The 11,042-nt window shown below is 35.0% G+C and overlaps 1 protein-coding gene across 1 annotated transcript; it reads left to right on the top strand.

Annotated features, from left to right (window-relative positions):
* The first annotated feature begins 5,202 nt into the window (after positions 1-5,202).
* On the top strand, positions 5,203-6,356 carry LOC106317296 (GATA transcription factor 23-like). Its single transcript, XM_013755138.1, has 3 exons — positions 5,203-5,646; positions 5,738-5,831; positions 5,946-6,356. The coding sequence occupies exons 2-3, from the start codon at positions 5,742-5,744 to the stop codon at positions 6,165-6,167; spliced, it is 312 nt and encodes a 103-aa protein (XP_013610592.1). The 5' UTR covers positions 5,203-5,646; positions 5,738-5,741; the 3' UTR covers positions 6,168-6,356.
* Positions 6,357-11,042: the final 4,686 nt, after the last annotated feature.

The following is an 11,042-nucleotide window of genomic DNA, read 5'->3' as shown; positions in this document are numbered from 1 at the left end:
GCAGATTATTTATGGTTTCCCCTCTTTGCCTTACCCATATTTTGGAAGAAAATATAAGCGATATTTATTTTGACAAAACCTGTTTACGGTTTTTTTCTTTCTAATTTTTGTTGAAGTAAGCTTGAACAAAGCTTGAGAGACAAGTTATCATAATCCTAATAAGTGTAGGATCTTTAGAGATAAGGATCCATGTTAGTTTACGAGTTATCTAAACTTATGTGTATCTAATTAGGATTAGGATAAGAGAAGTCTTATATATATCAATGCCGAGTAAAGGGCATTGTGTGTGTTGTGTGAGATTTAGAGAGCTTAAGTTTTGAGTGAGTTTCTTAAGCAATAAGAAAAGAAGTTCTTATATTTTCTTTGAGTCTTATACAAACATTACAGCAAGATTTGGTATCAGAGCTTGAGTTTTTGATACAATGGGAGATCTCGTGGTAGCTACAACATCGAAGGTGAAAGACGGAGGAACCTCGTCCATCAAGTGCCCCATATTGAACGCAACAAACTATACCGTGTGGGCTATGAGGATGAGGGTCTTGCTTAGGGTACATAAAGTCTGGGAATCGTGGAAACTAAAATAGAGAAAGACGACAGGAACAATGCTGCAATGGCGTTGCTTTTTCAGTCCATACCTGAGACATTAACTCTGCAAGTTGGAGAATTAGGAACGGCGAAGAAGGTTTGGGATGCAATAAGGGCTAGATATGTGGGAGCAGAAAGAGTGAAGGAAGCCCGATTGCAGACACTAATGGCCGATTTTGATCGCCTCAAGATGAAAGACGCAGAGACCATAGATGACTTTACGAGCAAGTTATCTGAGATATCATCGAAATCTGCTGCCTTAGGAGAAGAAATCGAAGAAGTAAAGATGGTTAAGAAGTTCCTCAAGTGTCTCCCTCGGAAGAAATACATTCATATCGTGGCATCCTTGGAACAAGTACTGGATCTTAAGACGACGAGTTTTGAAGATATAGTAGGACGTTTAAAGGCGTATGAAGAACGTGTTGCTGAAGAAGAAGAGGTTCAAGAAGATCAGGGCAAACTAATGTATGCAAACGAGGAACCACAATCAAACCGTGGTTTCAACGGTGAGAACAGAGGCAGAGGTCGCGGCGGAAGGTACTACAATAACAGGGAACGAGGAAGAGGAAGATATTATAACCGTGGAGATCCATCTAAAGTCACCTGTTATCGTTGCGACAAAGTTGGGCACTATGTGACAGATTGTCCCGATCGTCTACTAAAGCTTCAAAAGACAATGGAAGCGGAGGCTGACAAAACTCAGGAAGCAGACGAAATGATGCTTCACGAGGTCGTATATTTAAATGAGGAGAAGGTAGTTCCAAGAAAATACGAAGCTAATACTGGGGAAGACAATGTCTGGTACCTTGAAAACGGTGCCAGCAATCACATGAGTGGAGACAAGAGGTATTTTGCGAGCATAGACGAGACTGTTACAGGGAAAGTCAGGTTTGGAGATGACTCACATATCAATATAAAAGGAAAAGGAACTATTGAGTTCATTGATAGAAACGGTGAACCGAGAAAGATCATGGACGTATATTTCATACCTGACCTTAGGAGTAACATTATCTCTTTGGGACAGGCTACAGAGTCCGGGTGCGACGTAAGAATGAAGGATGATCTTCTCGTAATGCACGATCGAGACGGGAAACTAATTGCGAAGGCTGTCAGGGGAAAAAATCGGTTGTATAAAGTGCGCATGAGGATTAGAGAGATAATGAGCCTACTTACAACCACCACGAGTGAATCTAGTCGATGGCATGCGAGGCTAGGGCATGTCAATCATGAGACGATGAAGTCAATGATACAGCAAGGTCTTGTAGTTGGGATACCATCCATAAACGTAGAGAAGAGCGTGTGTGGTTCTTGTTTACTTGGGAAGCAGGCAAGGCAGTCTTTTCCTCAGTCTACGTCCTACAGAGCTTCTGAGTTACTACAGCTCATACATGGTGACTTATGTGGTCCCATAACTCCAAGTACCAGTGCAGGCAATAGGTACATATTGGTGCTGATCGATGATTGTTCGAGGTATATGTGGACTGCTCTGATGAAGGAGAAAAGTGATGCGTTGAATAAATTCAAAGCATTCAAAAACTTAGTGGAGCAAGAAGCGAAGACAAAAATCCAAACTTTTAGAACCGACAGAGGAGGAGAGTTTACCTCAATAGAGTTTAATGAGTTTTGTGATTCTTCAGGTATCAAACGACATTTTACAGCCCCTTACAGTCCCCAACATAATGGGGTTGTGGAGAGACGAAACCGGACATTGATGGAGATGACGAGAAGCTGTATGAAGCACATGCCGTTTCCTAATTATCTATGGGGAGAAGGTGTTCGACATTCCACTTACCTCCTGAACCGAATAGCCACACGAGCCCTCAACGATAGGACACCTTATGAGGCATTTCGTGGTGTGAAGCCTAATCTCTCTCACCTGAGAACTTTCGGGTGTATTGGATACGCGAAGATAGAGAAGAAGCTACTAAAGAAACTGGACGACAGGTCACGCCTGTTAGTTCATCTTGGGACAGAACCAGGCTCTAAAGCCTACCGTTTGCTGGACCCACAGACTCAGAGAGTAGTGGTGAGTAGAGATGTGGTGTTCGACGAGACAAAAGGCTGGAACTAGAAGCATGATGGTGCAGACAAGGGTCAAGTCGGAAGCTTTAGTGTTTCACTTGGAAGTTTTGGGAACCATGGATTGCAGGAGACAGAGCAAAATAAAACAGAGCAAGACAAAGATGACAAAGCTCGTAAAACTGAACATGATGAGGAAGAAGAAGACAACGAAGATGACAGTGAAGAAGAAAAAATCACGGGTCAACAACCACTCAGGAGGTCAGAGAGACAGAGTTCTAAGCCGTAATATCTCGAAGATTACCGCGAAACTTCCAAGAAGCAAGGGAACTTAAGGAGTGAATTCTCGCCTGCGAAGAGGAAATACGATCTATCACAAAGCTCGATACTTGGAGCCTCGTTGATCTTCCACCAGGAGTGAAACCGATAGGCTTGAAGTGGATTTTCAAAATCAAGCGCAATGCGGATGGAAGTATCAACAAGTACAAGGCTCGTCTGGTCGCTAAAGGGTACGTACAACAATATGGGATAGATTTTGAAGAGGTTTTCGCGCATGTGCCTCGAATTGAGATGGTTCGCGTGTTGATCAATCTAGCTGCCTCAAATGGTTGGGAAATTCATCATCTCGATGTCAAGACAGCGTTCTTGCACGGAGAACTAAAGGAGACATTATATGTTTCTCAGCCAGAAGGTTTTGTTGTAGAAGGAAGCGAGAATAAGGTTTACAAGTTGAAGAAGGCGTTGTACGGCCTTAAGCAGGCGCCCAGAGCATGGAACCATAAGTTGAACAAGTGTTTGTTGGAACTCGACTTTCAAAGGTGTTTGAAAGAGCCGTCTGTGTATCGAAAGTGTGTAAGTGGGAAGCTTCTTGTTGTTGCGGTCTATGTCGATGACCTTTTTGTTACTGGTACGAGCTTAGAGATGATCGAAGGGTTCAAAAAGGAGATGGCCATGAGGTTTGAGATGAGTGATTTGGGTAAACTAACGTATTATCTTGGTATTGAAGTTAAGCAACATAAGGACGGTATAACTCTGTGCCAGAAATGATATGCTCAGAGGATCTTAGAAGAAGCTGGAATGGATCACTGCAACCCTGTTCAGATACCGATGGATGCTAGACTTAAGCTAGCCAAGTTCGAGAACGAGAAATATATTGATGCGACAAGCTATAGGAGGATCATCGGATGCTTTCGGTATCTACTACACACTAGACCTGATTTGTCTTACTGCATTGGAGTGTTGAGTAGGTATATGGTGAGTCCAAAAGAGTCTCATGGAAGTGCAGTGAAGCAATGTCTACGTTATCTGAAGGGCACTACTTCCTTTGGTCTAACTTTTGAGCGATCGAAGGAGACAACGAAGTTGGTTGGTTACAGTGACAGCAGTTACAACATGGATCCTGATGATGGTAGAAGCACAACTGGTCACATCTTTTACCTTGGTAAAAGTCCGATAACATGGTGTTCTCAGAAACAGGAACAGGATACTGTGGCGTTGTCTTCGCGTGAAGCTGAGTTCATGGCGGGAACAGAGGCGGCAAGACAAGCAATCTGGTTGCAGGATCTTCTCTGCGAGATCATTGGAGCCTCCTACAGTGCGAGATCATTGGAGCCTCCTACGGCCGAACGGTCATAAGGATAGACAATCAATCGGCCATAGCTCTCTCAAGGAATCCAGTATTTCATGGACGTAGTAAGCATATACATTCAAGATACCATTTCATAAGAGAGTGTGTTGAGAAGGAGCTGATTGAAGTTGAGCATGTACCTGGAAGCAAACAGAAGGCAGACATTTTGACCAAGGCTTTGGGAAGAATCAAATACAGAGAGATAAGAGACTTCATTGGAGTTCAAGAGTTGAAGGATGAAGAGTTCAAGCTTAAGGGGGAGACTGTTGAAGTAAGCTTGAACAAAGCTCGAGAGACAAGTTATCCTAATCCTAATAAGTGTAGGATCTTTAGAGATAAGGATCAATGTTAATTTAGGAGTTATCTAAACTTATGTGTATGTAATTAGGATTAGGATAAGAGAAGTCTTATATATATCAATGCCGAGTAAAGGGCATTGTGTGTGTTGTGTGAGATTTAGAGAGCTTAAGTTTTGAGTGAGTTTTTTAAGCAATAAGAAAAGAAGTTCTTATATTTTATTTGAGTCTTATACAAACATTACAGCAAGAATTTTGTAGTTGACTTGTTTTATGCCTACATCAAATTGGTGTTCAAAGAATGTTTCAGAGTATCCTCCCACAAGGCAACAGTGTGTAGAAGTAGAATCGCTATCCTTTTGGATATGCAGAAAAAAATATGTAACTTTCACTATTTCACGTTTTGTATGTAAGACTACTCAAACAAGTATAAAAATAAACAGCATCATAAGATAATATCAAATCAACCAATTCTATGAGCTTTCATAACATAATCAACTTTCAAATCAAATCTCCACTTACTTATCTAAATAAAAAGTTGATTTCACTTGGCTATAACTTAACTAGAATAATCTATTAAGTTTGGACGGACTATTGTATTGCCTTTTGTTTCCCTTTATAATATGTGTACTTTTGCTTTAGAAGCTATTGGCTTCCTAATCACAAAACGTGTATAGTCAAATGAAAACATTTGTGGCTCTTTTGCTTCATTACTTTTTCTGTGTTCTGTCTTCATGTGAACACATTTGCATAATCTGTGGTTTCTTCTACTTTCTGTTCTAACACACACACAATTATTAAAAACAATCCCACAGATCCTGCTCGTGCGTACACCACTTGGCTTTTCAGTTTTCACCCGTGACCCGACCATGATTTGGCAGATGTTTTGTATTATGTCATCAATCTACCAGAAAGCCATAATCATTATTGATCAAAAGAGCAGCCAAGTGCATTTTTGTCTTCTTACCACAGTCACCCTAGTATGAAAGAGTTTTTAAGGAGATCTTCAAGCCTTTCTTGATGACTAACTCAAACCAGAAAAGAAAAGCAATCTTCCCACATCTTCTCCATATTATTCCTCTAGGGTTTATTATAGTGATCAGGCCCTTCCCCACAAAGGTTGGTTCTTTTGATTTAATTGATCCATAAGAGAGCTATGATCTTGTTCATTGTCTTAACCTGTCAATGTTGCTCTTCTAAATTTAACCAGGGAAATGGAAGGAGAGAAGGAGACAGTTAGGTGTTGCAGTGATTGCAAGACGACCAAGACACCAATGTGGAGAGGTGGACCATCTGGTCCCAAGGTCTCTTCTTCTACCTTCAATTACTATACTTATAATTTTATTTGATATTTAAGCAAAAAAATGGATAATTCAGGAAGTATACTTAAGTTTTTTTTTTTGTGATGGAAGTCACAGTCTCTTTGCAATGCATGTGGGATAAGATTCATGAGACAGAGACGAACCGAGTTATTGGGTATTCGTGTTATTCATACCCACAAAGCCTACAAGAAGATAAACACGTCGTTATTATCATCACATGGTAGCGTGGCTTTGAAGAAACGAAGGCGGAGTCTAAAGGAGGAAGAACAAGCTGCTATGTGTCTACTATTATTGTCTTGTAGCTCTGTTTTCGCCTGAGAGGAAAAAAACAGAGAGTATTCCACTGAAAAGACAGTTTTGTCCTTTATATTTTGTGTTAAAATTCAAAGTCTGATTACAAATGGGTCTTGGTGGTTGGTTACTCCACAACGATGTGTCTCAACCTCGCAAGTCTCAACAGTTTAAACTAAAAGGCTCATTTATCAGCTCTACGGGGATAAACTACAAGGGATGGTATAGCTGTACTTGTTTTTTTTATGTATACTTGATACTTGGCTTGGCTTGAACGAGTAATAAATTTTTAGACTTATATTTGACTTGTCAAAAAATATGTTACTTGCAAGTTACTTTTCTTGTTCGATTACTTGTTAGTTACAAATATTTATTAATTATTTGGATATATTTCCAAGTTTCTAAAATTTTTTTGATAGATAATATTCTATGAGAGAAGGTTATGAAAATTTGTTTTATTTACTCGCCTTGGTAAAAATACGAAGGTATAAAATATTTCCACCTAATATAAAAAAGAATAATGGAACTTAATACATATATTTTGATATGAATTGTTTACTTCTTACAACAAAGAAATATTTGTTTAGGACTTTGGTTTTTATGGTTTAGTTATCATTTTTTCAGTCATAAAACAAATAACGAGTAATATCAAATCGAGTCATAACTTTTTTTGTAATATTTGTTACTTACTTTGTACTTGCAAGTAGCAAAATTCAATGGTTTGATACTTTATTTGACAACAACGAGTACTTGAAAAAATGAGGCGAGTACGGATCAAGTAACGGGTATAAGACAAGTAACAAGTATTCATGTCCAGCCCTAATGTCAGATGTCTTACTCCTATCTCAGGTGTTTCGAACTTTCGAAGACTAATGTCTTACTCCTATCTCAGGTGTTTCGAACTTACGAAGACTAACCATTGAGCTCTCACTTTCTGATCGTGTCCTCCACTCTTACACCATTTCTGACCTTAATACTGCCATGGCAAAGACCAAGGACCGAAACATCTTAGAACCATTGATCTCTTAGGCTTCTTTTATATTGCTGTAGATTCTAGTGATTTCTTTATATAGTAGAAGATGATCTCAGTCGTGTAACCTATCATTTAATTTATCGTAGAAGACTAGATTCAATTGAGTGAAACATATATGTAAATGTCTTATATATTAAAAGATAAGCATTTGCAATAAATGTGTTCAAACACACATTGACACTTGTCAGGTTCACAATCATTTTAACTTTAGAATGTTTACATGTCAGTTTCACAGTCATTTAACAATAAATGTGTTCATACATTAATTTTCTTAACTCTATCGCAGAAAATTTAATGTGTTCACACATTATTTTTTTTTTAAATCAGCTCATTTTTAGTTTTTGTATTTTTAACATTTGTATTAGTGAGTTAAAGTTATCTTCGAGCAAGTACTGAAAAATATCATTGTTGAAAGAACTAAATTACAAAATCATTAAGATTCACATCAACTAAAATGCCGGAATGAAAATGTTTTTATAAATTGATAGTTTCATATCTTGCCGAACTTGGCCATGGTTGATGTTTATGCATACGAAAGCAACAAATAATTGTGATTGGTTATAAATTAAAGAAACTTAGGTGAAAAACGCCACACGCAAAGTTGGATCTTTAGTTTAGTCAAATATTGTTTTTCTTTACAGAGTTTTCATATCAAACCAATAATTAGAAACATAATCAGATTGTTAAAAAAAATCAAAAATTATAAAAGCTTTAAAAGAAAATAAAATTTGCGAAATCGATTGAAAAACAGAATTCATGTACCGAGTGAAGAGATCACATTATTTTTGACGCAACTCTAACCTATTTCACTCGACTGTATTGTGTTTTTATCATATTTACCAAAAACTTTTATAAGAAAGTATACGTTATTGGCTATAGACTACGTCAATTTTTTAACATGTCCAACAATATTGACACGATGCCCAACCATTTTTATTGGTATTTTTTATAATATGGTTCATTAATTATGTATGAAAAATAAGCCTAACATATTAGTTTTACATTCATTTATTTTTATTTATATTTGCAGAAGAAAGTAAGTTTGGGTAAAATATTTGGATCCGAAGAATCGAGCTGAACTTGATTTGAAAGTAAATACTAAACACAAACTAAAACTGATTAAATACTCAAATGGATCTAAAAGTTTAATATTCGGATAACCAGAACCGAATCCGATCCAAACTGAAATATTTTGGATACCGAAAATATCTAAAACACAATTATATACTTAAATATATTAGTTATTTTAAATTTTATATCTATTAGATATTCATTAATATGAAAATATCTAAGATAAAAAAAATTGTACAAAATACTGAAATATTTTTCTTTCTCTATCTAAATATTTAAATTGAACTATTTTTATGTAAGTTTTTATATTATTTTTATTTTCAGATGTTGAGGATTAAGTATATTTGAATTTTTGTTAAAAAATTACATAATTAAAATAAGTACTCAAACTCGAATCTGAACCAAATGTGCAGTGATTCGAACCAAATCCAATCCAAATTCAAACCAAAATTTGTAAATATTCGAATCATATTAAAAAATTTTACTCTAAAAATCAAAATTCGAATAGATCAACTGAATCCGAACGGATATCTGAATGTCCATCCTTTGAAAAAGCTCTATGACAAATCTCTTATTACAGCGTGAAATAAATAATCTAATCAATTATTTCACTCCGCGCACGTGCAAGTTATTAGCGAGTATATATATATTGTGTCCATCTCCTCATACTTAAAATACTCACAAAAGGGTATTTACTACTCTCCTCCTCATCGCCTTTATTCATCTCATATTCACTCTTCCCATCACACCTGCATGGATCGCATGTATAGACACATACATAGATAAATGCATAATCTATGTCAAATTAGCATATACAATCATATAACGTGAAGATGAATTGGTGAGAAGGACCTTGAGGAAGAAATCGAACAGGTGGATCTTGAATTCATTTCGCGCACTGTTTGAAGAAAATTATTGAAAAATAAGAACTATACCCTCAATCAATTTATATATTGGATGTGGCGGACATGTCGTCTTCAATGTGAAATAGACCAAGTTGTTTCAACACAAAATCCTATCCAAATCTCTAGAGATTTCTGAGAATGATTTCTATCGAAGATGAATATATATACCTACTGATTTTTGTTTTATATTGAACCATTGTATTATTAGATTATACAGATCCTAAACTTATATATACATAATATCTGAAGTGAACTTGTGTTAGTATGTATGCCGCAAAGGAGATGTCTAGCAAATGGAAGAACATTAAGAAGATCATTGGTGGAGTAACTGTTGACTTGTCTCTATCTCCACCCTTCATACTGCTTTGAGTATTCTCAAAAGGGTAATAATAATTTTCTTGATCGCCGATATGAATCTCACCATCACACCTGCCTCTTGAATTCATTTTCTAGTTACAAACTGTTATATATATATTTTTACTGAATCATGCAGAATAGTAGGGGCCATCAAAAAGCTGCCATACATTTTCAATATTTTGTTTTTCTTTGCTACTTGTTGTCTCTCTAATACTTCATCTCTATCAAAATGTATGATATTTTAGTCTAATATAAAACTATTTTAAAAAATATATTTAAAAACTACCATATTTAAAATTATTCTACTAATTACAAATAGATTATACAAATATCATTATCGACACAATTTTTGATAAAATATAAAATTATCTACAAATATGAAAATATTAGACATTTTGAAACATCAAAATCTATCTTAAACATCATAAATTTTGAAGGGGATGAAGTATAATTTTCATTATTTTATTCGGTATAAATTTTTGAAGTGGATGAAAATTTAAGTTACTAATTTTTAGATAATATTATAAAATTTTGAATTTTTTTTTGATTTTTTAATTTTTAATCGTAAAACTCCTCAACTATGTTTACTTAATGTAGAAATTTCTAAACTAAAAATTTACCGGTAGTAATATTAATTATGATCTGTTAAGTTTTAATTTATTAAATAAAGTTAATTTAAAATTTTTTTTTGTTAAATATTTAGTTTGGGGTTAGGGGTTTTAACGTTAAAAATCTTACATGTTTTGATCATTTAAAATATAGATTTTTTGGTCGACATTTAAAATATAGATTGATTGCCGACAATTTGTCACTTTTATTGAGGTGAGACAGATATCATAAAAGTGAAACAGGTGGGCTGTTGCAAAATACACTACAACATTCTTACCCAATCAGTGTAGAGATTTGTCGAGTGTGATTGATTTCTGTGAGCGTAAATGAGAGTAGTTAATATATAGAAAATAAAATAAATCAGAAAATGAATAATATAATGTGAAAATAAAATATTGAAATCAATTTGATTTGATTCGTTATTCGTTTTGATTTGATTCTAAAAATCTAAATATCCGTTATTTTACAAATAAAAGAAAATATTAATATTTAATATCCGTCAAAAACACAAATACTAATATTTTAAAAACTGGATATCTGATCCGATCTATTATATAAACATATGTACATGTATATACAGATTATATATAAGTTATATAATTTCATATCTCTCTATAATTTTTTTTATTCACTAAATTAATTATTTAATTATTAAAAATATTTAAAAGTGTAGTTTTTAAAAATCATAATGAAATTTATTATGTATTGATTTTTTTTTTTTTTAAATTATGGATCAGAACCCGATAAAAAATATTCGAATATTCGTAAAAGTGCGGATTGAATCAAATCGAAAAGTTAGTTATTCGTCTGGCGTGGAGCAGATCACTGATATCTTTGAATATTATTGGTACAAAATATTATTTTACATTAGAACTAGACTTTGATCTGCGCGTCCGCGCGGATATTATTTTAATTTGTATTTCCTCT

The sequence above is a fragment of the Brassica oleracea genome, chromosome C9 (assembly GCF_000695525.1).
Source record: "Brassica oleracea var. oleracea cultivar TO1000 chromosome C9, BOL, whole genome shotgun sequence".
NCBI lineage: Eukaryota > Viridiplantae > Streptophyta > Magnoliopsida > Brassicales > Brassicaceae > Brassica > Brassica oleracea.
Note: the sequence above shows the minus strand (reverse complement) of the source record. Positions and strands in the feature narration are given on the sequence as shown.